The following is a 22,561-nucleotide window of genomic DNA, read 5'->3' as shown; positions in this document are numbered from 1 at the left end:
CAGACACATTGTACCCCATGAGCGAAAAAACACAGACACATTGTACCCCATGACCAAAAAAACACAGACACATTGTACCCCATGACCAAAAAAACACAGACACATTGTACCCCATGAGTGAAAAAACACAGACACATTGTACCCCATGAGCGAAAAAACACAAATCGGCCAAAACGGGGGGGAAAAAACACATACTGTCCCCCACAGTAATTACAGCACACAATGGCCCCCACAGTAACAAAATAAATAAAAATATACTGGAACCTTCTGTACTTCAGTAGGTTAGTAAGACCTGTAGCTACGAATGAGCTGTTTTCCATCTCTCTCCTTCAGTGGTGCAGCCAGCAGTGAGGAGCCAGGAACAACACTGGGCGAGCAGGCAAAGTGGCGTGCGTGACCTATTCGGCTCCACAGGTCACGGGCCGAGCCACCTGGAAGAGCCCAGCGCTGCCCGAGACCAAAATTATGAATTAAAGTGCAGCAGCAGGCATCTCTGGTGGCACATTTTGGTTGAAAAATGCTGCTATAAAGGGGTCTATGTATGGAGCAGTGAAAAGCCACTTATCATTGATAACACGGCTTGTTACTGCTTCGTCCTATTCAGAGAAGGGGTTACTGTGGAGAAATGTCAGATTTCCCCAGCGGTGCCCCTGATGAATGTAGATATCGCTTCCCTATACAGTTATATGGGGGGGGATCAGTACGAAATCCCGCCGGACGGGATCCCGGCGGTCGGAATACCGACACCGAAATCCCGACCGGCACAATCCCGACAGGGGGGCGAGCGCAACGCAGCCGCTTGCGGGCTCGCTGCGCTCGCTACGCTGTGGGCACGGTGCCTCGCTACTCTCGGCACACTAATTTATTCTCCCTCTATGGGTGTCGTGGACACCCACGGAGGGAGAACATTGGGTATATTCAATTAGCAGCGATAACGGATTTTTCGCGCGAAAAATCGGACTTTTCCCGCGAAACGCAATTACAGCCTATTCAATTTTCCGGGAAAATTTATCGGTGATAATTTTTTCACTAATTTCACTTCACCTACTCTGAGCAAGTGAAAAGTTGGGAAAAGTCACTATTTTAAGGTAAAAATGTTAGGATATGGTACAGAACTCCTGGGACACCCCCCTTAATGACTAATTAGGCACGTTCAAGTTTTTAATTATTTTTAATTGGCCAATAATGACATGTCATTTTTGGGGTGAAAAAGTACAAAGTGATGGAAATTGGGGTTCAAGGTATGGGACAGGTATATTGGGGTGCTTTATGAGTGGGACAGGTGTTTTTAGGCTTGCAGGTGGGAGAAATCGGTCTGTTTCCACTTTTTTTTTAAAAGTACCCTAAAATGACCCAAGTATATACTTATACACATTTTCATGTACCCCAAATGTAATGAGAGCATTTATTTTGCACAAAAAAAACTTGCTTTCTTTAATTTTTTTGCATTTAAAAAAAAAATGCATATAACAGCCATTTCACACAATTTAAATCCCCAAAAACTCTCTAATGTGATCTCTTAAACACTTCTCTTCTGTTTTCCTATGTTAGTTTACCATTTTTTGGGGGTACAGGCTGATTTTCCCATTTTCACCTAAACTTTTCACTTCAACAACTTTCACGTGAAACCCGTTTGGAATTAAATAGGTCGAAAAACGGGAGCGCGCATACCCACGAAAAGCCGTTTTCGCTGCAATTTTCGGCCGATTGCCGCAAAAAAATTTTGGGAGAAAAATTGCAGCGAATTTGCGGATAATTGAATACCCTAGTATGTCGGGATTGTGCCGGTCGGGATTCCGGTGTCGGTATTCCGACCGCCGGGATTCCGTCCGGCGGGATCTTGACTGCATCCCATATGGGGAGAGCAAAGCAGAGAAGCACGGAGAGCTCAGCTTTCCATTTTACTTCTCAAAAAAAAAAATTATAATTGCCATCTCAGAATGGCGTAATGAGGTTCCTGATGGGAGAAGAGCAGCCAAGACAGCCGTCTCCCCGCCTCATACCGGATTTCTCTGCCCAATGGCCAATCAGAGGAGCCCAGAGAGAAAGTGGCAGGGGAAAAACAGTCTACTCCTGATCCGTGTGTGACCGGGACACAGACAGGAGAGGTTCCTGGAGAGTATATATTAGTCACCTTAGTCTGCTGATTGCCTGCTGCCACCGCTTCCAGCTTGCTGTACCTCTACCCCCTGCTCTGACCGGTATGTATATATCAGTGAGGTCACCCAGCACATGCATATGCTGGGTCACCTCAGTTTGCTGACTGCCCGCTGCCATCACGGCCGGCTCACTTTGCGCCCAACCCTGCTCTGATTGGTATATATATTAGTGAGGGTAACCTCAGTATGCTATTGGCCTGCTGCCCACACGCCCGTCTCTCTCGGGCCCTACCCCGTCTGTAACCTGTGAGGTGACCCGGTACAAGCACAAAAAATTACCTCCTTTCAAACCACGGTAAAGCGGAAGAACGCAGAAGAGTCCCCATTTTTGGATCTCATAGCAGGACAGGTGAGTATACATGAATTGCAACTTAACAAAGATTTCCATGAACAGACCCTAAGTTTGGCAGATAAACTTACAACCAGGCATATAGAAGAGGGTGTGGCTCGTTGGGACGACAGTAACTAGGTCGACAGTCATTAGGTCAACATGAGTTTTTTAAATTATTTTATTGGTGTTGTTTTCTTCGTAAAGTGACCGGGAACCCCAATTACTGCACCATGGGGGTAATTCAGACCTGATCGCTAGCAGGCGATTTTTGCACTGCTGCGATCAGATAGTCGCCGCCTACAGGGAAAGAGTATTTTAGCTGTGCAAGTGTGCGAACACGTGTAGCAGAGCTGTACAAACAGATTTTGTGCAGTCTCTGCACAGCCCAGGACTTACTCAGCCTCTGCGATCACATCAGCCTGTCCAGGACTGGAATTGACGTCAGACACCCGCCCTGCAAACGCCTGGACACGCCTGCGTTTTACCAACCACTCCCTGAAAACGGTCAGTTGCCACCTACAAACGCCCTCTTCCTGTTAATCTCCTTGCGAACGCCCGTGCGAATGGATTCTTCGCACAAACCCATCGCTGAGCGGCGATCCGCTTTGTACCCGTGCGATGCGCCTGCGCATTGTGGTGCATACGCATGCGCAGTTTAGACCTGATCGCGCGCTGTACGTAAACGCAGCCTAGCGATCAGGTCTAAATTACCCCCCATGTCCCCTCACATGGCTTGCTCCGCGACCGCTGCGCTTGGCACAGTTACTATTCCCAATCGTAGTCCACGTGGATCGGAAAGTACGAAAAAGTTTAAAAAACACAAGTGTAGTCGACCTAAAGGCCGGATACCATAGAAGAGACTCATGCTCCATGGCTGCACTGCAATCAGTTCATCAGAGCAATTATTGCATGGACTATGGATAATTGCAATATGGAACCATGCAACATATGCAAGGTCCCATGCATGTATACCCACACACTAAGCATGCACATGCTGCATGGCTGCATCACTAGTGTGTTGGCTCACACACCTGCAGCTTCCCCTCTGCCATATACTATCAGTATAATATTAATGCAGTCATGTCACATATCATGCAGCCTGTGCAGGTGACACGTCCCTGGTATGCACTGTATGACTGTACTCCTGCTATTATCCTTCATTAACAAGTGTCTCAATCTATGCCAATGGCAGGCTGATTATAGCAGTAACCCAATTACTATATGGGGGACCTGTTGCTAGGGGGGCGGTTGCTAAGGAAGCCCTCCAGGATGGCAAGGGACCGGAAGTGACGTGCGGCAGGGAGGCGTGGCCAGGGCTCAGCATCTGCTGACTGCAGGCACAGTGTAAACAAGGGGGGAGAGAGAGAGAGAGAGAGAGAGACAGCTCAGGTGGAGAGACAGCTGCACAGAGCACACTGACTGACCTCACAGGAGAGGGGCTGCTGCCTATATAGCAGGACACACACAGGGGGGGACATAGAGAGCACCTACATATCCAGGGAGCAGTCACTGCACAGGATGAGACAGACTGGCTGAGAGACAGCTTGGCACAATAGACAGAGGGATTGCATGACCTACAGGCTGCACAGAGAGAGAGGGGTCAGGGGCTAAGAGATATTCACAGAGCTGAAGACTGCTGTGTAGGTCTGGCAGCTGACCCAGAGACCTCTGAAGGTCAGGTAACTGAGACAGTCACATTGGGCACCAGAGATAAGAGACAGCAGGGTAGCTGTGTCTGGAGATTGCCATGGAATCCTAGCTGTCCAAGACCTGGAGAAAATGGGACATCCCTGGAGAATAAAGTAGACTGAGAGATTCCCTGCGTCCCAGGCGGAGGACGAGACAGCAGAGAGTAAGATGTGACAGCCCGCAATACTTGTCGCTTATTCCTGTCTGTCGTTCTTCATTCACACGTCTTCCAGTCCCCTGTCTCTCACCTGGCTTGTACATAATGATCTTATATATTTCTCATCCATTCTTCTATCTCCCTCTCCCCCTCTCCCCAAACTGCTCCGCTAACGCTTGCTTCCTTCATCTGACAATTTGCATGCACTGACCAGCATGTATGGGGTTAATGTCAGCATGCATGGGGTTAATGTGACTTTTCGGGGCAGTATATCTAATCCTTCATTCAAAACAATGGCGTCACTACGAATAATATCTCATCTTTGCATGACCGATGTTATGTGGCCATACGATGGTAATCTGGTACAGCATTGGGATGTGTGGAGCGATGTTCTGGGTTCTAGCTAGGAGATAGCTCCGCAGCAGTGTATAGAGGAGGAAGGATGGCATCCTGGCATTTATGATGATTCACCATCATAATAGACCACCAGGCATAGCGTACATATCACCCCGTGGTGCCCCGATAGTTTATGGCACCGGCATGCAGAGAATATTCTGGTGGATTACTGTGATAGTAAAGGGTTAATAAACTGTTCACTTGTGGGGATTTCTGCACTTTTTGGAAGTGAAGGTGTTAATGAGATCACAGTGCGCGTGTAGTTATATATGTTCATTCTGCAAAACAGACTGATAGGGAAAAATGGTCATGCCAGTGGGGCATAAACCATGTTCCGGAACCGCAAATGATAAATAAATCCATTGGCGGGAGATGTTTTCGTATGCCAAGTAAAGGGTTAATGTAATGTCAGGACAGGTGAGATACAGCGTGTTAGCATGTGGCAAGCGAAGTGTTAATTTGTCAGTACTGGTGGGGTACGGCGCGTTACTATGGTGGCAGGATGGGTAGAGTACGGCATGCTTACATGTGACAAGTGAAGGGTTAATGTGACAGGACAGCGCGCTTGGATATGTCAAGTAAAGGGTTAATGTGGTAGGACAGCTGGGGTACTGCACACTAACGTGATAGGCAAAGGGTTAATGTAGCAGGACAGGTGGGGTACAGCATGCTAACTAACATGGCAAGTGTAGGGTTAATGTGTCAGGACGCCAGATGTGTACAGTGCACGTGGCAAATAAAGAGTTAATGTAACAAAATATTTAGGGTACATGGCTTACATATGGCAAATAAAGGATTAATGTTACAGGACAGCTGGAGTACATCATGCTTACATATAGCAAGTAAAGGGTTAATGTGGTCAGGACAGGTGGTGTATGGTCCCATAGAAAATAATATGTTAATCATGTGACAGGCAGCACAAGTGTGGGCAATGTCTGTCATTCTGGCAGCTGCTGGGTTAATGCAGTGACATGTCAGGAGGGGGACAGTCTTGTTACTGTTGGTTACAGTCTCATTATATGGCAGATAACGGGTTCATGCAGAGCAGGACACTCACATGTCGTTACGGTCTCTTATGGCAGGTAATGGGTTAATGGAGAGACAGGAGGGGCGGGAGGCCGTGTAATCTCTCCCTATGGCTACTGGCAGTCTGTCAAGCTTTATAAAATGATAGCCTGAGTCTACTGGAAACAACTGGATATGTTGGAGGGAGCAGGGGCAAGACTGGGGCAATAGGAAGAGAACAGTGGGCAGAGAGAGTCAGAGGGGCAGAAGGAAGGAAGAGAGCAGGGGGCAGAGATGGGCAGAAGGGAGAGAGCAGGGGGTAGAGTTGGGCAGATGGATGAGAGCAGGAGGCAGAATGGGGCAGTAGGAAGAGATCGGGGTCAGAGGGAGGCAGAAGGGTAAGATCAGGGGGTAGAGTGGGTCAGAAGGGAGAGAGCAGGGGGTAGAGTGGGGCAGAAGGGTAAGAGCAGGGCGTAGAGGGGCAGACGGAAGCAAGCAGGGGGCAGAAGGGAGAGAGCAGGGGGTAGAGTTGGGCAGATGGATGAGAGCAGGAGGCAGAATGGGGCAGTAGGAAGAGATTGGGGTCAGAGGGAGGCAGAAGGGTAAGATCAGGGGGTATAGTGGGCAGAAGTAAGAGATCAGGGAATAGAGTCCTGAGGAGAGTACTGAGACGTGGGAGCCACTTTAGCAGGTGAAGGCTGGAGAAGGAATTTGATAGACAGTATATTAGAATGGGAGGAACGTGGCGGAACTGTCACGTGTCTGAGGGAGATGTTTGTGTGTCTGTATCACCAGCCATTAGTGTCTCTGACTAACGTATAAATAACACTCTCTCATCACTGCAGAGTTGGGTCACTCCATCTCTCTCTTTTTGTTTACAGGTGACTTTAAACATGGCGGCCACATTCCCCTTCTCACTGACCACGCTCCTTTATCTTGTGCCCCTTTTGGCGTGGCTTGTAGACCCCACTCTGGCATACAGGCCGGTTATCTTGGTCCATGGTCTTTTTGACAGTTCTGCCAACTTCCAGCATCTGGTGGAATACATTAATGAGGTGAGCTGAGGCTGCTTATGTGTGCGGTGCGGGATACGGGGGCAGTAATGTGTGTGCAGATAATGGTACATGTGACAGAGAGCGCCTTATGTGTGCGGTGCGGGATACGGGGGCAGTAATGTGTGTGCAGCTACTGGTAGATGTGACAGAGAGCGCCTTATGTGTGCGGTGCGGGATACGGGGGCAGTAATGTGTGTGCAGCTACTGGTACATGTGACAGAGAGCACCTTATGTGTGCGGTGCGGGATACGGGGGCAGTAATGTGGGTGCAGATAATGGTACATGTGACAGAGAGCGCCTTATGTGTGCTGTGCGGGATACGGGGGCAGTAATGTGTGTGCAACTACTGGTACATGTGACAGAGAGCGCCTTATGTGTGCTGTGCGGGATACGGGGGCAGTAATGTGTGTGCAGCTACTGGTACATGTGACAGAGAGCACCTTATGTGTGCGGTGCGGGATACGGGGGCAGTAATGTGGGTGCAGATAATGGTACATGTGACAGAGAGCGCCTTATGTGTGCTGTGCGGGATACGGGGGCAGTAATGTGTGTGCAGCTACTGGTAGATGTGACAGAGAGCGCCTTATGTGTGCTGTGCGGGATACGGGGGCAGTAATGTGTGTGCAGATAATGGTACATGTGACAGAGAGCGCCTTATGTGTGCTGTGCGGGATACGGGGGCAGTAATGTGTGTGCAGCTACTGGTACATGTGACAGAGAGCGCCTTATGTGTGCTGTGCGGGATACGGGGGCAGTAATGTGGGTGCAGCTACTGGTACATGTGACAGAGAGCGCCTTATGTGTGCTGTGCGGGAGGGATACGGGGGCAGTAATGTGTGTGCAGCTACTGGTACTTGTGACAAAGAGCGCCTTATGTGTGCTGTGCGGGATACGGGGGCAGTAATGTGTGTGCAGATAATGGTACATGTGACAGAGAGCGCCTTATGTGTGCTGTGCGGGATACGGGGGCAGTAATGTGGGTGCAGCTACTGGTACTTGTGACAAAGAGCGCCTTATGTGTGCTGTGCGGGATACGGGGGCAGTAATGTGTGTGCAGATAATGGTACATGTGACAGAGAGCGCCTTATGTGTGCTGTGCGGGATACGGGGGCAGTAATGTGTGTGCAGATAATGGTACATGTGACAGAGAGCGCCTTATGTGTGCTGTGCGGGATACGGGGGCAGTTATGTGGGTGCAGCTACTGGTACTTGTGACAAAGAGCGCCTTATGTGTGCAGTGCGGGATACGGGGGCAGTAATGTGTGTGCAGCTACTGGTACATGTGACAGAGAGCGCCTTATGTGTGCTGTACGGGGGCAGTAATGTGTGTGCAGATAATGGTACATGTGACAGAGAGCGCCTTATGTGTGCTGTGCGGGATACGGGGGCAGTAATGTGTGTGCAGATAATGGTACATGTGACAGAGAGCGCCTTATGTGTGCTGTGCCGGATACGGGGACAGTAATGTGTGTGCAGATAATGGTACATGTGACAGAGAGCGCCTTATGTGTGCTGTGCGGGATACGGGGGCAGTAATGTGTGTGCAACTACTGGTACATGTGACAGAGAGCGCCTTATGTGTGCTGTGCGGGATACGGGGGCAGTAATGTGTGTGCAGCTACTGGTACATGTGACAGAGAGCGCCTTATGTGTGCTGTGCGGGATACGGGGGCAGTAATGTGTGTGCAGCTACTGGTACATGTGACAGAGATCGCCTTATGTGTGCTGTGCGGGATACGGGGGCAGTAATGTGTGTGCAGATAATGGTACATGTGACAGAGAGCGCCTTATGTGTGCTGTGCGGGATACGGGGGCAGTAATGTGTGTGCAGCTACTGGTAGATGTGACAGAGAGCGCCTTATGTGTGCTGTGCGGGATACGGGGGCAGTAATGTGTGTGCAGATAATGGTACATGTGACAGAGAGCGCCTTATGTGTGCTGTGCGGGATACGGGGGCAGTAATGTGTGTGCAGATAATGGTACATGTGACAGAGAGCGCCTTATGTGTGCTGTGCGGGATACGGGGGCAGTAATGTGTGTGCAGTTACTGGTACATGTGACAGAGAGCGCCTTATGTGTGCTGTGCGGGATACGGGGGCAGTAATGTGTGTGCAGTTACTGGTACATGTGACAGAGAGCGCCTTATGTGTGCTGTGCGGGATACGGGGGCAGTAATGTGTGTGCAGTTAATGGTACATGTGACAGAGAGCGCCTTATGTGTGCTGTGCGGGATACGGGGGCAGTAATGTGTGTGCAGCTACTGGTAGATGTGACAGAGAGCGCCTTATGTGTGCAGTGCGGGATACGGGGGCAGTAATGTGTGTGCAGATAATGGTACATGTGACAGAGAGCGCCTTATGTGTGCTGTGCGGGATACGGGGGCAGTAATGTGTGTGCAACTACTGGTACATGTGACAGAGAGCGCCTTATGTGTGCTGTGCGGGATACGGGGGCAGTAATGTGTGTGCAGCTACTGGTAGATGTGACAGAGAGCGCCTTATGTGTGCTGTGCGGGGTACGGGGGCAGTAATGTGTGTGCAGATAATGGTACATGTGACAGAGAGCGCCTTATGTGTGCTGTGCGGGATACGGGGGCAGTAATGTGTGTGCAGCTACTGGTACATGTGACAGAGAGCGCCTTATGTGTGCTGTGCGGGATACGGGGGCAGTAATGTGTGTGCAGTTACTGGTACATGTGACAGAGAGCGCCTTATGTGTGCTGTGCGGGATACGGGTGCAGTAATGTGTGTGCAGCTACTGGTACATGTGACAGAGAGCGCCTTATGTGTGCTGTGCGGGATACGGGGACAGTAATGTGTGTGCAGCTACTGGTAGATGTGACAGAGAGCGCCTTATGTGTGCTGTGCGGGATACGGGGGCAGTAATGTGTGTGCAGCTACTGGTACATGTGACAGAGAACGCCTTATGTGTGCTGTGCGGGATACGGGGGCAGTAATGTGTGTGCAGATAATGGTACATGTGACAGAGAGCGCCTTATGTGTGCTGTGCGGGATACGGGGACAGTAATGTGTGTGCAGCTAATGGTACATGTGACAGAGAGCGCCTTATGTGTGCTGTGCGGGAGGGATACGGGGGCAGTAATGTGTGTGCAGCTACTGGTACATGTGACAGAGAGCGCCTTATGTGTGCTGTGCGGGATACGGGGGCAGTAATGTGTGTGCAGCTACTGGTACATGTGACAGAGAGCACCTTATGGGGGTAATTCCAAGTTGATCGCAGCAGGAAATTTTTTAGCAGTTGGGCAAAACCATGGCCCTCATTCCGAGTTGTTCGCTCGCAAGCTGCTTTAAGCAGCATTGCACACGCTAAGCCGCCGCCCTCTGGGAGTGTATCTTAGCTTAGCAAAATTGCGAACGAAAGATTCTCAAAATTGCGATTAGAAATTTCTTAGCAGTTTCTGAGTAGCTCGACACTTACTCTGCCACTGCAATCAGTTCAGTCAGTTTCGTTCCTGGTTTGACGTCTCAAACACACCCACGGTTCGCCCAGGCACTCCCCCGTTTCTCCAGCCACTCCCGCGTTTTTCCCAGAAACGGTAGCGTTTTTTCACACACTCCCATAAAACGGCAAGTTTCCGCCCAGAAACACCCACTTCCTGTCAATCACATTACGATCACCAGAACGAAGAAAAAACCTTGTAATGCCGTGAGTAAAATACCAAACTTCTTAGCAAATTTACTTGGCGCAGTCGCAGTGCGAACATTGCGCATGCGCAATTAGCGGAAAATCGCTGGGATGCGAAGAAAATTACCGAGCGAACAACTCGGAATGAGGGCCCATGTGCACTGCAGGGGGGGAGATATAACATGTGCAGAGAGAGTTAGATTTGGGTGGGTTATTTTGTTTCTGTGCAGGGTAAATACTGGCTGCTTTATTTTTACACTGCAATTTAGATTGCAGATTGAACTCGCCACACCCAAATCTATCTCTCTCTGCACATGTTATACAGGTTGAGTATCCCATATCCAAATATTCCGAAATACGGAATATTCCGAAATACGGAATATTCCGAAATACGGAATTATTTGAGTAAGACTGAGATAGTGAAACCTTTGTTTTCTGATGGCGCAATGTACACAAACTTTGTTTAATACACAGTTATTAAAAATATTGTATTATAAGACCTTCAGGCTGTGTGTATGAGGTGTATATGAAACATAAATGAATTGTGTGAATGTACACACACTTTGTTTAATGCAAAAAGTTATTAACAATATTGGCTAAAATGACCTTCAGGCTGTGTATATAAGGTGTATATGAAACATAAATGTATTCTGTGCTTAGACTTGGGTCCCATCACCATGGTATCTCATTATGGTATGCAATTATTCCAAAATACGGAAAAATCTGATATCCAAAATACGTCTGGTCCCAAGCATTTTGGATAAGGGATACTCAACCTGTATCTGCCTCCCCTGCAGTGCACATGGTTTTGCCCAACTGCTAACAAAAATCCTGCTGCGATCAACTTGGAATTACCCCCTATGTGTGCTGTGCGGGGTACGGGGGCAGTAATGTGTGTGCAGATAATGGTACATGTGACAGAGAGCGCCTTATGTGTGCTGTGCGGGATACGGGGACAGTAATGTGTGTGCAGCTACTGGTAGATGTGACAGAGAGCGCCTTATGTGTGCTGTGCGGGATACGGGGGCAGTAATGTGTGTGCAGCTACTGGTACATGTGACAGAGAGCGCCTTATGTGTGCTGTGCGGGATACGGGGGCAGTAATGTGTGTGCAGATAATGGTACATGTGACAGAGAGCGCCTTATGTGTGCTGTGCGGGATACGGGGACAGTAATGTGTGTGCAGCTACTGGTAGATGTGACAGAGAGCGCCTTATGTGTGCTGTGCGGGATACGGGGGCAGTAATGTGTGTGCAGCTACTGGTACATGTGACAGAGAGCGCCTTATGTGTGCTGTGCGGGATACGGGGGCAGTAATGTGTGTGCAGATAATGGTACATGTGACAGAGAGCGCCTTATGTGTGCTGTGCGGGATACGGGGACAGTAATGTGTGTGCAGCTAATGGTACATGTGACAGAGAGCGCCTTATGTGTGCTGTGCGGGAGGGATACGGGGGCAGTAATGTGTGTGCAGCTACTGGTACATGTGACAGAGAGCGCCTTATGTGTGCTGTGCGGGATACGGGGGCAGTAATGTGTGTGCAGCTACTGGTACATGTGACAGAGAGCACCTTATGGGGGTAATTCCAAGTTGATCGCAGCAGGAATTTTTTTAGCAGTTGGGCAAAACCATGGCCCTCATTCCGAGTTGTTCGCTCGCAAGCTGCTTTAAGCAGCATTGCACACGCTAAGCCGCCGCCCTCTGGGAGTGTATCTTAGCTTAGCAAAATTGCGAACGAAAGATTCTCAAAATTGCGATTAGAAATTTCTTAGCAGTTTCTGAGTAGCTCGACACTTACTCTGCCACTGCAATCAGTTCAGTCAGTTTCGTTCCTGGTTTGACGTCTCAAACACACCCACGGTTCGCCCAGGCACTCCCCCGTTTCTCCAGCCACTCCCGCGTTTTTCCCAGAAACGGCAGCGTTTTTTCACACACTCCCATAAAACGGCAAGTTTCCGCCCAGAAACACCCACTTCCTGTCAATCACATTACGATCACCAGAACGAAGAAAAAACCTCGTAATGCCGTGAGTAAAATACCAAACTTCTTAGCAAATTTACTTGGCGCAGTCGCAGTGCGAACATTGCGCATGCGCAATTAGCGGAAAATCGCTGGGATGCGAAGAAAATTACCGAGCGAACAACTCGGAATGAGGGCCCATGTGCACTGCAGGGGGGGCAGATATAACATGTGCAGAGAGAGTTAGATTTGGGTGGGTTATTTTGTTTCTGTGCAGGGTAAATACTGGCTGCTTTATTTTTACACTGCAATTTAGATTGCAGATTGAACTCGCCACACCCAAATCTATCTCTCTCTGCACATGTTATACAGGTTGAGTATCCCATATCCAAATATTCCGAAATACGGAATATTCCGAAATACGGAATATTCCGAAATACGGAATTATTTGAGTAAGACTGAGATAGTGAAACCTTTGTTTTCTGATGGCGCAATGTACACAAACTTTGTTTAATACACAGTTATTAAAAATATTGTATTATAAGACCTTCAGGCTGTGTGTATGAGGTGTATATGAAACATAAATGAATTGTGTGAATGTACACACACTTTGTTTAATGCAAAAAGTTATTAACAATATTGGCTAAAATGACCTTCAGGCTGTGTATATAAGGTGTATATGAAACATAAATGTATTCTGTGCTTAGACTTGGGTCCCATCACCATGGTATCTCATTATGGTATGCAATTATTCCAAAATACGGAAAAATCTGATATCCAAAATACGTCTGGTCCCAAGCATTTTGGATAAGGGATACTCAACCTGTATCTGCCTCCCCTGCAGTGCACATGGTTTTGCCCAACTGCTAACAAAAATCCTGCTGCGATCAACTTGGAATTACCCCCTATGTGTGCTGTGCGGGGTACGGGGGCAGTAATGTGTGTGCAGATAATGGTACATGTGACAGAGAACGCCTTATGTGTGCTGTGCGGGATATGGGGGCAGTAATGTGTGTGCAGATAATGGTACATGTGACAGAGAGCGCCTTATGTGTGCTGTGCGGGATACGGGGGCAGTAATGTGTGTGCAGATAATGGTACATGTGACAGAGAGCGCCTTATGTGTGCTGTGCGGGATACGGGGGCAGTAATGTGTGTGCAGTCACTGGTACATGTGACAGAGAGCGCCTTATGTGTGCTGTACGGGGGCAGTAATGTGTGTGCAGATAATGGTACATGTGACAGAGAGCGCCTTATGTGTGCTGTGCGGGGGCAGTAATGTGTGTGCAACTAAAGGTACATGTGACAGAGAGCGCCTCTTGTGTGTTGTGCGGGATACGGGGGCAGTAATGTGTGTGCAGCTACTGGTACATGTGACACAGAGCGCCTTATGTGTGCTGTGCTGGATACGGGGGCAGTAATGTGTGTGCAGCTCTGGTACATGTGACAGAGAGCGCCTTATGTGTGCTGTGCGGGGTATTTATGAAAAGCGAGGCTGGTACTGGCGGGGTATTTATGAAAAGCGAGGTTCGTACTGGCAGGGTATCTATGAAAAGCGAGGCTCGTACTGACGGGGTATTTATGAAAAGCGAGGCTCGTACTGGCTGGGTATTTATGAAAAGCGAGGCTCGTACTGGTGGGGTATTTATGAAAAGCGAGGCTCGTACTGGCCGGGTATTTATGAAAAGTGAGGCTGGTACTGACAGGATATTTATGAAAAGCATGGCTGGTACTGACAGGCTATTTATGAAAAGAGAGGCTGGTACTGGCGGAGGAAGGTATGAAAAAAGAGGCTGGTATCGGCGGGGTATTTCTGAAAAACGAGGCTGGTACTGGTGGGGTATTTATGAAAAGAGAGGCGGGTACTGGCGGGGTATTTATGAAAAGCGAGGCGGGTACTTGCGGGGTAGTTATGAAAAGCGAAGCGGATACTGGCGGGGTATTTATGAAAAGTGAGGCTGGTACTGGGAGGGTATTTATGAAAAGCGAGGCTGGTACTAGCGGGGTATTTATGAAAAGTAAGGCGGGTACTGGTGGGGTATTTATGAAAAGCGAGGCTCGTACTGGCGGGGTATTTATGAAAAGAGGAGGTTACTGGCGGGGTATTAAAAGCGTGGCTGGTACTGACGGGGTATTTATGAAAAGAGAGGCTCGTACTGGAAAGTAATTTATGAAAAACAAGGCTGATACTGTCGGGGTATTTATGAAAAGCGAAGCGGGTACTTGCGGGGTATTTATAAAAAGCGAGGCTGGTACTGGTGGGGTATTTATGAAAAGCGAGGCTGGTACTGGCAGGATATTTATGAAAAGCTAGGCTGATACTGTCGGGGTATTTATGAAAAGCGAAGCGGGTACTTGTGGGGTATTTCTAAAAAGTGAGGCTGGTACTGGCGGGGTATTTATGAAAAGCGAGGCTGGTACTGGTGGGGTATTTATGACAAGAAAGGCGGGTACTGGCGGGGTATTTATGAAAAGCAATGCTCTTACTGGCGGGGTATTTATGAAAAGAGAGGCTGGTACTGGCCGGTTATTTATGAAAAGCGAGGAGGTTACTGGCGGGGTATTTATGAAAATCGTGGCTGGTATCGGCGGGGTATTTATGAAAAGGGAGGCTGGTACTGGCCGGGTGTTTATGAAAAGTGAGGCTGTTACTGGTGGGGTATTTATGAAAAGCAAGGCGGGTACTGGCGGGATATTTATGAAAAGCGAGGCTGGTACTGGCGGGGTATTTATCAAAATCGAGGCTGGTACTGACAGGATATTTATGATAAGTGAGGCTGGTACTTTCGGGATATTTATGAAAAGCGAAGCGGGTACTTGCGTGGTATTTATATAAAGCGAGGCTGGTACTGGCGGGGTATTTATGAAAAGAGAGAGGCTGGTACTGGCAGGGTATTTATGAAAAAAGAGGCTGGTACTGGCGTGGTATTTATGAAAAGAGCGGCTGGTACTGGCGTGGTATTTATGAAAAGAGAGTCTGGTACTGGCTGGGTATTTATGAAAAGCAAGGCTGGTACTGGTGGCGTATTTATGAAAAGCGAGGCTCGTACTGGCGGGGTATTTATGAAAAGTGAGGCTGGTACTGGCATGGTATTTATGAAAAGCTTGCGTGGTATTTATAAAGAGCGAGGCTGGTACTGGCGGGGTATTTATAAAAAGCGAGGCTGGTACTGGCAGGGTATTTATGAAAAGTGAGGCTGGTACTGGCGGGATATTTATGAAAAGAGAGGCTGGTACTGGCAGGGTATTTATGAAAAGCAAGGCTGGTACTGGCTGGGTATTTATGAAAAGAGAGGCTGGTACTGGCGGGGTATTTATGAAAAGAGAGGCTGGTACTGGCGGTGGAAGGTATGAAAAATGAGTCTGATATCAGCGGGGTATTTATGAAAAAACGAGACTGGTACTGGTGGGGTATTTATGAAAAGAGAGGTGGGTACTGGCGGGGTATTTATGAAAAGAGAGGTGGGTACTGGCGGGGTATTTATGAAAAGGGAGGCGGGTACTTGCGGGGTAGTTATGAAAAGCGAAGCGGATACTGGCAGGGTATTTATGAAAAGCAAGGAGGGTACTTGCGGGGTGTTTATGAAAAGTGAGGCTGGTACTGGCAGGGTATTTATGAAAAGCGAGGCTGGTACTAGCGGGGTATTTATGAAAAGCGATGCGGGTACTGGTGGGGTATTTATGAAAAGCGAGGCTCGTACTGGCGGGGTATTTATGAAAAGAGGAGGTTACTGGCGGGGTATTTATGAAAAGCGTGGCTGGTACTGACAGGGTATTTATGAAAAGAGAGGCTCGTACTGACAAGTAATTTATGAAAAACAAGGCAGTTACTGGCGGGGTATTTATAAAAAGCGAAGCGGGTACTTGCGGGGTATTTATATAAAGCGAGGCTAGTACTGACAGGGTATTTATGAAAAACGAGGCTGGTACTGTTGGGGTGTTTATAAAAAGTGAAGCGGGTACTTGCAGGGTATTTATAAAAAGCGAGGCTGGTACTGGTGGGGTATTTATGAAAAGCGAGGCTGGTACTGGCGGGGTATTTATGAAAAGCGAGGTTGGTACTGACAGGATATTTATGAAAAGCTAGGCTGATACTGTCGGGGTATTTATGAAAAGCGAAGCGGGTACTTGTGGGGTGTTTCTAAAAAGCGAGGCTGGTACTGGCGGGGTATTTATGAAAAGAGAGTCTGGTACTGGCTGGGTATTTATAAAAAGCAAGGCTGGTACTGGTGGCGTATTTATGAAAAGCGAGGCTCGTACTGGCGGGGTATTTATGAAAAGTGAGGCTGGTACTGGCATGGTATTTATGAAAAGCTTGCGTGGTATTTATAAAGAGCGAGGCTGGTACTGGCGGGGTATTTATAAAAAGCGAGGCTGGTACTGGCAGGGTATTTATGAAAAGTGAGGCTGGTACTGGCGGGATATTTATGAAAAGAGAGGCTGGTACTGGCTGGGTATTTATGAAAAGAGAGGCTGGTACTGGCGGGGGAAGGTATTAAAAAAGAGTCTGGTATCGGCAGGGTATTTTTGAAAAACGAGGCTGGTACTGGTGGGGTATTTATGAAAAGAGAGGCGGGTACTGGCGGGGTATTTATGAAAAGTGAGGTGGGTACTGGCGGGGTATTTATGAAAAGGGAGGCGGGTACTTGCGGGGTAGTTATGAAAAGCGAGGCGGGTACTGGCGGGGTATTTATGAAAAGCAAGGAGGGTACTTGCAGGGTGTTTATGAAAAGTGAGGCTGGTACTGGCAGGGTATTTATGAAAAGCGAGGCTGGCACTAGCGGGGTATTTATGAAAAGCGAGGCGGGTACTGGTGGGGTATTTATGAAAAGCGAGGCTCGTACTGGCGGGGTATTTATGAAAAGAGGAGGTTACTGGCGGGGTATTTATGAAAAGCGTGGCTGGTACTGACGGGGTATTTATGAAAAGAGAGCCTCGTACTGACAAGTAATTTATGAAAAACAAGGCAGTTACAAAAAACGAGGCTGGTACTGTTGGGGTGTTTATAAAAAGTGAAGCGGGTACTTGCGGGGTATTTATAAAAAGCAAGGCTGGTACTGGTGGGGTATTTATGAAAAGCGAGGCTGGTACTGGCGGGGTATTTATGAAAAGCGACGTTGGTACTGACAGGATATTTATGAAAAGCTAGGCTGATACTGTCGGGGTATTTATGAAAAGCGAAGCGGGTACTTGTGGGGTATTTCTAAAAAGTGAGGCTGGTACTGGCGGGGTATTTATGAAAAGCGAGGCTGGTACTGGTGGGGTATTTATGAAAAGCGAGGCTGGTACTGGTGGGGTATTTATGACAAGAAAGGCGGGTACTGGCGGGGTATTTATGAAAAGCAATGCTCTTAATGGCGGGGTATTTATGAAAAGAGAGGCTGGTACAGGCCGGTTATTTATGAAAAGCGAGGAGGTTACTGGCGGGGTATTTATGAAAATCGTGGCTGGTACTGGTGGGGTGTTTATGAAAAGGGAGTCTGGTACTGGTGGGGGAAGGTATGAAAAAAGAGGCTGGTATCGGCGGGGTATTTATGAAAAGGGAGGCTGGTACTGGCCGGGTGTTTATGAAAAGAGAGGCTGTTACTGGTGGGGTATTTATGAAAAGCAAGGCGGATACTGGCGGGATATTTATGAAAAGCGAGGCTGGTACTGGCCAGGTATTTATGAAAAGCGAGGCTGGTACTTTCGGGATATTTATGAAAAGCGAAGCGGGTACTTGCGTGGTATTTATAAAAAGCGAGGCTGGTGCTGGCGGGGTATTTATGAAAGGCGAGGCTGGTACTGGCAGGGTATTTATGAAAAGTGAGGCTGGTACTGGTGGGGTATTTATGAAAAGAGAGAGGCTGGGTATTTATGAAAAAAAGAGGCTGGTACTGGCGTGGTATTTATGAAAAGAGCGGCTGGTACTGGCGTGGTATTTATGAAAAGAGAGTCTGGTACTGGCTGGGTATTTATGAAAAGCAAGCTGGTACTGGTGGCGTATTTATGAAAAGCAAGGCTGGTACTGGCATGGTATTTATAAAAAGCGAGGCTGGTACTGGCAGGGTATTTATGAAAAGTGAGGCTGGTACTGGCGGTGGAAGGTATGAAAAAAGAGTCTGATATCAGCGGGGTATTTATGAAAAAACGAGACTGGTACTGGTGGGGTATTTATGAAAAGAGAGTCTGGTACTGGCTGGGTATTTATGAAAAGCAAGCTGGTACTGGTGGCGTATTTATGAAAAGCAAGGCTGGTACTGGCATGGTATTTATAAAAAGCGAGGCTGGTACTGGCAGGGTATTTATGAAAAGTGAGGCTGGTACTGGCGGTGGAAGGTATGAAAAAAGAGTCTGATATCAGCGGGGTATTTATGAAAAAACGAGACTGGTACTGGTGGGGTATTTATGAAAAGAGAGGCGGGTACTGGCGGGGTATTTATGAAAAGAGAGGTGGGTACTGGCGGGGTATTTATGAAAAGGGAGGCGGGTACTTGCAGGGTAGTTATGAAAAGCGAAGCGGATACTGGCGGGGTATTTATGAAAAGCAAGGAGGGTACTTGCGGGGTGTTTATGAAAAGTGAGGCTGGTACTGGCAAGGTATTTATGAAAAGCGAGGCTGGTACTGGTGGGGTATTTATGAAAAGCGAGGCTCGTACTGGCGGGGTATTTATGAAAAGAGGTTACTGGCGGGGTATTTATGAAAAGCGTGGCTGGTACTGACAGGGTATTTATGAAAAGAGAGGCTCGTACTGACAAGTAATTTATGAAAAACAAGGCAGTTACTGGCGGGGTATTTATAAAAAGCGAAGCGGGTACTTGCGGGGTATTTATATAAAGCGAGGCTAGTACTGGCAGGGTATTTATGAAAAACGAGGCTGGTACTGTTGGGGTGTTTATAAAAAGTGAAGCGGGTACTTGCGGGGTATTTATAAAAAGCGAGGCTGGTACTGGTGGGGTATTTATGAAAAGCGAGGCTGGTACTGGCGGGGTATTTATGAAAAGCTAGGCTGATACTGTCGGGGTATTTATGAAAAGCGAAGCGGGTACTTGTGGGGTGTTTCTAAAAAGCGAGGCTGGTACTGGCGGGGTATTTATGAAAAGCGAGGCTGGTACTGGTGGGGTATTTATGAAAAGCGAGGCTGGTACTGGTGGGGTATTTATGAAAAGCGAGGCTGGTACTGGCTGGGTATTTATGAAAAGCGAGGTTGGTACTGACAGGATATTTATGAAAAGCTAGGCTGATAGTGTCGGGGTATTTATAAAAAAAACGAAGCGGGTACTTGTGGGGTATTTCTAAAAAGTGAGGCTGGTACTGGCGGGGTATTTATAATATAATTACCTCCAGGTATGATTGAGCAGCTTCCAAATTGTTTGTCTGCTTGTGTGCATGAGGCATTGAATGGGAGTAGCATTTGGAAGGCATGCTGTTCCTTGTAGTGCCAATGAGAGATCCTGGATGTGGCTCCCGGGTAAGTTAGCTCTCTGTCTGGAAGTGTTTTAGTAATAGCCTTTATCATGAGGCGTACTGTGACAAATTACATGGCCCTATGTGGGCACTGCTATTATGTAGGTTAGGACTGCTGTATCAGAGAAGCCGTGAAGTGGCCAGCAGCTAAACATGTGTTTGCAAACATTTGTGACGAATTCTCAGAATTTTATTACCAGATAGGTTCAGGGATTGTTACAGGTAATTTTCAGTGTGCGGAAGGGAATTTGGGGGTGGGGATTTGCACCCCCCTTCCTCTTTGTCTGTTGTATTTATGAAAAGCAATGCTCTTACTGGCGGGGTATTTATGAAAAGAGAGGCTGGTACTGGCCTGTTATTTATGAAAAGCGAGGAGGTTACTGGCGGGGTATTTATGAAAATCGTTGCTGGTACTGGTGGGGTGTTTATGTTTTTATGAAAAAAGAGGCTGGTATCGGCGGGGTATTTATGAAAAGGGAGGCTGGTACTGGCCGGGTGTTTATGAAAAGCGAGGCTGTTACTGGTGGGGTATTTATGAAAAGCAAGGCGGGTACTGGCGGGATATTTATGAAAAGCGAGGCTGGTACTGGCCGGGTATTTATCAAAAGCGAGGCTGGTACTTTTGGGATATTTATGAAAAGCGAAGCGGGTACTTGCGTGGTATTTATAAAAAGCGAGGCTGGTACTGGCGGGGTATTTATGAAAAGCGAGGCTGGTACTGGCAGGGTATTTATGAAAAGAGAGGCTGGTACTGGCGTGGTATTTATGAAAAGCGAGGCTGGTACTTGCGTGGTATTTATAAAAAGCGAGGCTGGTACTGGCGGGGTATTTATAAAAAGCGATGCTGGTACTGGCGGGGTATTTATAAAAAGCGAGGCTGGTACTGGCGGTGTATTTATAAAAAGCGAGGCTGGTACTGGCGGGGTATTTATGAAAAGAGAGGCTGGTACTGACAGGGTATTTATAAAAAGCGAGGCTGGTACTGGCAGGGTATTTATGAAAAGAGAGGCTGGTACTGGCGGGGTATTTATGAAAAGAGAGGCTGGTACTGGCAGGGTATTTATGAAAAGCGAGGCTGGTACTGGCTGGGTATTTATGAAAAGAGAGGCTGGTACTGGCTGGGTATTTATAAAAAGCGAGGCTGGTACTGGCGGGGTATTTATAAAAAGCGAGGCTGGTACTGGCGGGGTATTTATGAAAAGAGAGTCTGGTAGTGGCGGGGTATTTATGAAATCAAGGCTGGTACTGGTGGGGTATTTATGAAAAGCAAGGCTGGTACTGACTGGGTATTTATGAAAAGCAAGGCTGGTACTGACGGGGTATCTATGGCGAGGCTGGTACTGGCCGGGTATTTATGAAAAGCGAGGCTGGTTTCGCCATCTGTTTGTGTCAAAAAGACTGGGGTGCTTTAAAGGGAGAGGGAAACTCTTACTGTTGGCGTGCTGATGGGATGAGCTTGGAGGCTGGCACTGTATGTAGAGGTGGGGAGAGCGGCTGCTACTGGCTGGCATGACTGTGTGTATGTACAAGCCTCATATGTATATAACTGTGGACTGCAGTAATGCTGCGTGTTTCAGTATAGTTGATGGGGCGTATATCCCTGTTTGTGTGGCTTTAATATCACTCACTTCTTTATGTTCTGACAGTGTCACCCGGGCACCAATATCTCAGTCCTGGACTTGTTTGACCGCAAGGCGAGTTTACAGCCTCTCTGGAAGCAAGTGATGGGGTTCCGGGAGGCCATCTACCCAATAATGCAGAACGCCGGCAGTGAAGGGGTGCACCTGCTCTGCTACTCACAAGGTGCGAGCTGCTCCTTATATACCGTTTACTGTATATTATTTATATATATATATATATATATATATATATATATATATATATATATATATATATATATATATAATTTCTCTAATGTCCTAGTGGATGCTGGGGACTCCGTAAGGACCATGGGGAATAGACGGGCTCCGCAGGAGACTGGGCACTCTAAAGAAAGATTCAGTACTATCTGGTGTGCACTGGCTCCTCCCTCTATGCCCCTCCTCCAGACCTCAGTTAGAATCTGTGCCCGGCCAGAGCTGGGTGCTCCTAGTGGGCTCTCCTGAGCTTGCTAGAAAAGAAAGTATTTTGTCAGGTTTTTTATTTTCAGAGAGCTTCTGCTGGCAACAGACTCTCTGCTACGAGGGACTGAGGGGAGAGAAGCAAACCTACTCACTGCAGCTAGGTTGCGCTTCTTAGGCTACTGGACACCATTAGCTCCAGAGGGATCGAACACAGGTACCTAACCTTGATCGTCCGTTCCCGGAGCCGCGCTGCCGTCCCCCTCGCAGAGCCAGAAGTACAGAAGCAGCAGAAGCAAGAAGACATCGAAATCGGCGGCAGAAGACTCCTGTCTTCACTTAAGGTAGCGCACAGCACTGCAGCTGTGCGCCATTGCTCCCGCAGCACACCCACACACTCCGGTCACTGTAGGGTGTAGGGCGCAGGGGAGGGGCGCCCTGGGCAGCAATTAAGATACCTGATGGCAAAAGTATACATATATACAGTCAGGCACTGTATATATGTGCGAGCCCCCGCCATTTTTACACATGAGAAGCGGGACAGAAGCTCGCCGCTGAGGGGGCGGGGCCTTCTTCCTCAGCACACCAGCGCCATTTTCTCTTCACAGCTCCGCTGGAAGGACGCTCCCCAAGCTCTCCCCTGCTGTCTACAGGTGC

The 22,561-nt window shown here is 48.1% G+C and overlaps 1 protein-coding gene across 3 annotated transcripts in view; it reads left to right on the top strand.

Annotated features, from left to right (window-relative positions):
* The first annotated feature begins 3,812 nt into the window (after nucleotides 1-3,812).
* The window catches only part of PPT2 (palmitoyl-protein thioesterase 2), a 65,244-nt gene continuing 46,495 nt past the window's right edge, over nucleotides 3,813-22,561 (top strand). Inside the window, exons 1-3 of one of the 3 annotated variants that reach the window (XM_063938147.1) lie at nucleotides 3,813-4,342; nucleotides 6,619-6,792; nucleotides 21,491-21,647. In XM_063938147.1, coding sequence (XP_063794217.1) covers nucleotides 6,631-6,792; nucleotides 21,491-21,647 — 319 coding nt within the window. In that variant the 5' untranslated portion in view covers nucleotides 3,813-4,342; nucleotides 6,619-6,630. Of the gene's footprint in view, nucleotides 4,343-5,736; nucleotides 5,815-6,334; nucleotides 6,429-6,618; nucleotides 6,793-21,490; nucleotides 21,648-22,561 lie in introns of those variants that run through there. The other 2 variants (XM_063938146.1, XM_063938148.1) reach the window with 2 other exon arrangements.

The sequence above is a fragment of the Pseudophryne corroboree genome, chromosome 8 (assembly GCF_028390025.1).
Source record: "Pseudophryne corroboree isolate aPseCor3 chromosome 8, aPseCor3.hap2, whole genome shotgun sequence".
NCBI classification, from domain to species: domain Eukaryota; kingdom Metazoa; phylum Chordata; class Amphibia; order Anura; family Myobatrachidae; genus Pseudophryne; species Pseudophryne corroboree.
This window is presented reverse-complemented; position numbering and strand designations above follow the sequence as displayed.